The 6,000-nt window shown below is 50.0% G+C and overlaps 1 protein-coding gene across 1 annotated transcript; it reads left to right on the plus strand.

Moving 5' to 3' along the window:
• Positions 1-1,879: 1,879 nt before the first annotated feature.
• LOC309801109 (transcription and mRNA export factor ENY2-like) lies at positions 1,880-2,381 on the plus strand (the record flags this gene model as incomplete). The annotated part of the gene is made up of 1 exon (XM_082615559.1): positions 1,880-2,381. The coding sequence occupies exon 1, from the start codon at positions 2,076-2,078 to the stop codon at positions 2,379-2,381; it is 306 nt and encodes a 101-aa protein (XP_082471685.1). The 5' UTR covers positions 1,880-2,075.
• Between the last annotated feature and the right edge of the window lie 3,619 nt (positions 2,382-6,000).

The raw sequence follows: 6,000 nt of genomic DNA on the forward strand, positions 1-6,000 counted from the left end.
GAACTAACTCTGAGTCATCTCTGTGTCTCCAGCACCCAGCACAGGTTCAGTACCTGTGTGCAGTTAGCACTCCATGTACGCACCAGGAGCTACTGGGAACAAGAAAGGAAAAAGTGAGCTCATCCCCAAAGTAGCTCTGGGACGGGTAAGGAAATAAGAAATGCACACCAACAACAATAAGATTAGATAAGGCCACACCCCCAGCTCAGCCCCACAGCCTAAACTATAGCAGCTTGCAACTACTGTACTTTCAGTTCCCAGAATACACCAAGCTATTTTACACATCCACCCTATACTCATTCTTTCTTCCTCTCCCTCTCTCTCTCTATTCCTCCCTCCCTCCCTTCTTCCCTCTTTCCTTCCCTTCCTTTTTTTTCTTTCAGGACATGTTTATTGAGCATCTACTATGTACCAAGCACTGTTCTAGGCACTGGGAAATAATCTGGGCAGAAATCCTTACGCCATGTTGCTTACACTGGTGTGAAATCCTCTGCCCTAAAGGCTCTTCCTGTGACAGACTTCTAATATTCTAAAATCCAGCCTGGGAAAGCCTTCCCAGGAAGCCATCTCTGGGCTCCTGGTCTGGGCTAGAAATCCCCTGGTGGCCCCTCTGCCTCTCCCTGACCATGACCTATTGCTGTTGGCCTCTGTGCATGGGTGTGGTCCTGTGTGCATTTCCCCCAAAGGAATGTGAGCGCCTCTCCTCCGGGTCAGGGAATGATCATCATTCACCTGTGGACCTTCAGTGTACAGCAACAGTGGTGAAAGGAACAGAACAAGTGAGTAACTGAGTGACCAGAATGTGGAGGGACAGGCAGGTGGGGTGGAAGAGGGGAAGGAGAGGTGAATTACAAGCTTAGGCTAAGATGACCACTCGTTCACTCAGGTGCCAGAAACTGGGGGGCAGAAATCCTGGGCTCTGGGATCAGGTTGGTGGGGGCCAGGCCTCCAGAAGGTGGCACTTAAAGGAATGAGGCTTCAGGTCCATGGGCTCAACCCAGGAGGTTGTGCTTGCCAAGAATGCCAGAGGATCCCTTTTCCTCTCCCTGGCTTGCAGCTCTGTTTCTGTGTTCCCCACAGCTGCTGGGAGTCTGGGGGCTGCCCCACTGTCCTCCACACCATGCCCAGGGACGTTCAAATGGATGCTGAGCATGCAGCCCATCCCCTTCCTGCCCACGGGGTCCTGGGATTTTAAGGAGGCACCTCGGGTCAATTCCTTGGGTAATTCTGCCCAGAGAGGCTCAGGCCCAGGCTGGTCAGCCCCAGTTTTAGCAGAAGTTTCCTCAAGGGCACTGGGGGCTTCCATGGGAGGAGTGCAAAATCCAGGGCCTGGAGACTTGGCTTCAGCCTGGCTCAGGGCCCCGCTGGTGGACCTTGGGCAGATGATATTCTCTCTCTGAGTCTGTCTGTGAAATGAGGATGTTAAATGAGGGAACTGATGGGGAATCATTTGCTGGGCTGTCCGTCCGTGTTGGCCGAGCCCACGGTTCTGACACCTCTGGACAATGGAGAGTCACTACTGTGAAGGTTGTGTGGAGGCTCTGAGGAGGTAGTAATTGGGGTAACATTTTGTAACTCGAAAAAGATGATTACTCCTGATGTTATTAGCATAGCAGAGCCAGCAAACAGAGAGGTTCTCAGGAAGAAGGAAGAGGCTTTAAGTTTAAAATCAAATGTGTTTTTACATCTTCTGAGGATGCCTTCTGATGTCCTGAGCCACCTTGTAGCAAAATGGGTTTTAGGCAATTTCTTGGATGGGTTTAGTTCTGTCTAGAAAGTACCTACTATGTGCTGAGCCCCGAGCCAGGGACACTGGGAAGTACAAAAATATACAAAGCAAGATGGTGCCAGGGATGGCTGGGGTGAGGACGCTGACGCTCCGCCCCTTCCCCGGTTCCTGCTACACCTCCCTCACCTCCTGTCCAGAGTGCCCCAGCCTGGAGTTCATTCTAGTGAACACAAGGAGAAGGCTCCACGGAGGGTCTAGGTCCAGGCAGCTGAAGAGTGTGGTAGGTGACGGTCGTCAGCACAAGGGTCATTTTGTCACTGGGAAGGGACGGCCCTCGCCCGCGGTGATGGTGGTTAGTAAGATGAACAAAGATGAGCAGATGAGAGCAGCGATTAACCAAAAGTTGATAGAAACCGGAGAAAGAGAACGCCTCAAAGAGTTGCTGAGAGCTAAATTAATTGAATGTGACTGGAAGGATCAGTTGAAGGCACACTGTAAAGAGGTAATTAAAGGAAAAGGACTAGAACACGTTAATGTTGATGACTTGGTGGCTGAAATCACACCAAAGGGCAGAGCCCTGGTACCTGACAGTGTAAAGAAGGAACTCCTACAAAGAATAAGAACATTCCTTGCTCAGCATGCCAGACTTTAAGATTGAATTAGAGGGCTTCCCTTCCCTGGTGGTGCAGTGGTTGGGAATCTGCCTGCCAATGCAGGGGACATGGGTTCGATCCCTGGTCCGGGAAGATCCCACATGCCACAGAGCAACTAAGCCCGTGTGCCACAACTACTGTGCCTGAGCTCTAGAGCCCATGAGCCACAACTACTGAAGCCTGCGCGCCTAGAGCCCTTGCTCCTCAACGAGAGAAGCCACCGCAATGAGAAGCCCGCGCACCGCAACGAAGAGTAGCCCCTGCTCGCTGCAACTAGAGAGAGCCCACGCGCAGCAGCAAAGACCCAACGCAGCCAAAAATAAATTAATTTAAAAAAAGATTGAATTAGATTGTGTTGTTTTGTGGTTTTATTTCTGAAAGTAAAAGTCTATCCAGTCCCGTGACAGGGTTCCTCCCTGCCTCCTCCACCCTGCCTTGGACCAGCATGCCTCTGTTTTCACTCACCTGCCATACCTTTGCTCCTGCTATTCCCTTTGCCTGGGACACTTTCCCCCAGATCAAGGCTTCCCTCATTCCTTTACTGCCTCTAGGTCCTTGATCAAACATCACTGGAACCCTCCCTAACGCACCTCTGTGGAATGGCTCCTGTCCCCACTCCTTATCCTGTTCTATTTTTCTCCATAGCAACCATTACCACCTGACATAGGTTTGTTTATTTTTTTCTTACCTATTTCCCTCATTAGAATTTAAGCACTATGCATGGGAGTTTTATCCCCACTTTTAGAACAGGTTCTCAATAAAAATGTGTTAAATGTTGAATAAAATAATTCACTTAAAAAAGGCTTTCTTTTTTTTTTTTTTTTTTTTTTTTTTTTTGCGGTACGCGGGCCTCTCACTGTTGTGGCCTCTCCCGTTGCGGAGCACAGGCTCCGGACGCGCAGGCTCAGCGGCCATGGCTCACGGGCCCAGCTGCTCTGCGGCATGTGGGATCTTCCCGGACCGGGGCACGAACCCGTGTCCCCTGCATCGGCAGGTGGACTCTCAACCACTGCGCCACCAGGGAAACCCAACAAAGGCTTTCTGAACATCTGGCATGGTCTGGGCATCGTGGTAGATGCTGAGAATACAGTAGTGAATAAGATGATCGTGGTCTCCTCCTGGAGCTTACAGCCCAGTGGGAAAGACAGGGTTAATTCCATAGGCACACAGGTAAACACGTTCTGACAAACTGTGCCAAGTATAGGATGATCCCATGGGGGAAGGGGTAGTAGTCAGGGAGGCCTTCTCTGTGGAGGTGACGTTTGAATTCTAAAGGCTATGTGAGAGTGAACCACCAAAGGGAGAATGTTCCAGGCTGGGAAGGGAAGTCTCTGCAGCAGAGAGGAGGCTGCCAGGTGGAGTTATTGATAGCTAGTCCTCGTGGCAGGAGCAGAATGCCCAGCCGTTCAGCAGATGTCTCTTGCCATGGTATCAGAGAATCCCTGGAGCAGAAAACAAGAGCTCTTTCCCACAGCTGAGGGGAGGTACTGTGGGGTAATACTTCAGCAAGCGAGGCAATGGCTGGAGTCAAAATGGGCTGACCACTTTCACACCCGTCATGATGCCTCTTATAGAAGGAAGAAAAAGAAAATAACAAGTGTTGGCAAGCATGCAGAGAAATGGGAACCCTTGGGCACTGTTGGTGGGAATGTAAAACTGTGCAGCCACTATGGAAAACAGTATGGTGATTCCTCAAAAAATTGCACATAGAATTACCATGTGACCCACCAATTCCACCTCTAGATATATACCCAAAAGAGTTGAAAGCAGGACTCAAACAGACATTTTTACACCAGTGATCATAGCAGCATTATTCACAGTAGCTAAAAGACGGAAACAACTCAAGTGTCCACCAACAGCTGAGCAGAAAAACAAAATGTGGTATATCCAATCAATGGAATATTATTCAGCCTTGAAAAAATAATACAAAATCTTACACATGCTACAACATGGATGAACCTTGAAGACATCATGCTGTGTGAAGTAAGCAGACACAAAAGGACAAATGTATGAATTCACTCATATGAGGTGCCTATAGTAGTCAAAATCATAAACGTGGAAACTAGAACTGTGGTTGCCAGGGTTGACGGAGAAGGGATGGGGAGTTATTGTCTTATGGGTACAGAGTTTTATTTGGGGAAGATGAAAAATTTCTGGTGATGATGATTACGCAATATGAATATACTTAATGCCACTAAACTGTACACTTAAAATGGTTAAAATTGGCAAATACTATGTTATGTATATTTACCACAATGAAAAAAAGAGAGAGGAAAAAGAACTGGGCTGAGAGCTATGAGGCAGGGCACAAGAGGGGTCCAATACAAGATATCATGAGGCCTCAAAAGGGGCACCAAAAAGGGTGGGGGGCGGGACTTCCCTGGTGGCGCAGTGGTTAAGAATCCGCCTGCAGTGACATGGGTTCAATCCCTAGTCGGGGAAGATCCCACATGCTGCGGAGCAGCAAAGCCCGCACGCCACAACTACTGAGCCCACGCACCGCAGCTACTGGAGGCTGCGCACCTAGGGCCCGTGCTCCGCAACGAGAAGCCACTGCAGTGAGAAGCCTGGGCACCACAACGAAGAGTAGCCCCCGCTCCCCGCAACTAGAGAAAGCCCGCGAGCAGCTGCGAAGACCCAACGCAGGCAAAAAAAAAAAAAAAAATGGTGGGAGGCATTTAAACTAGCCCAGTGTGTGTATGTGTGTGTTGGGGGGAGATGAAGTGGGAGGTGGTCAGAGAAAGCTGGAGGGGGCCAAGTTTGAGTGGGAGTTAAGCAGTGGGGGGCAGGTGTAGGATGTGTTTCGGACAGAAGGGACGGCATTCATTAATTCATTCAGCTGACGCTGGACCATTCAGGGCCTTGGGTGTCATGCTAAGAAGTTTGGTCTTTGTCCTGCCGGCAGGGGCTTTAACCAGGGTGTGACCTATTTCTGCTTCAGAAAGAGCCCTCAGGGGGCCATTGTGGAAGAGCCAAGTGTGGAATGCAGTGAGGGACCCAGCAGCAGCTGCGGTGAGGGGTGCTGGGCCAGTGAGGTGGAGAGAAGCTGATGGATGGGAGTCTCCTGGGCTCCGTAGCTGACAGGATGTGAGGGTGCTGAAAATGACTCCTATGCTTCTGACGTAGGTGACGGGGCTTGCCAGTCAGGGAATCCAGGTGGGGGAGCAGGTCTGTGGGTGGGGAGTGTGAAGAGGGCAGTCTTGGATGTGATGAGTTTGAAAAGCCCATTGGATGTCCAGATGGAGACATCCAGGAGACAGGTAGGTAATGAGCCTGGAGCCCCGGAGAGCAGCCTGCCCCGAAGATGTAGTTCTGAGAGTCATCAACATCTGGAATTTAGATTCAGGCCTGGAAGAGTAGCTAAGGTGATCCAAGCATAACCTGTCAGGAGGAAGACTGGCGTGGTGCAAACAGTGCAGACCTCGGAGCATCAGCAGTCCCCATGCTCCTGAAACCCGCTCCTACCACAGTTTCAGGAATGCAGCTCTCTCCTGATTTCCTTCCTTCCCCTCTGACTGTTGCTCCTGTTATCCTCTGAAGGATTCTTTTTTCTCCAGCCTCCTCTTAAAATTTTATTAGTCAGGCTATTGCTAATCCAATGTTACATAACAAAGAGCC

Source organism: Mesoplodon mirus, assembly GCF_964341445.2.
Source record: "Mesoplodon mirus genome assembly, chromosome: 3".
NCBI lineage: Eukaryota > Metazoa > Chordata > Mammalia > Artiodactyla > Ziphiidae > Mesoplodon > Mesoplodon mirus.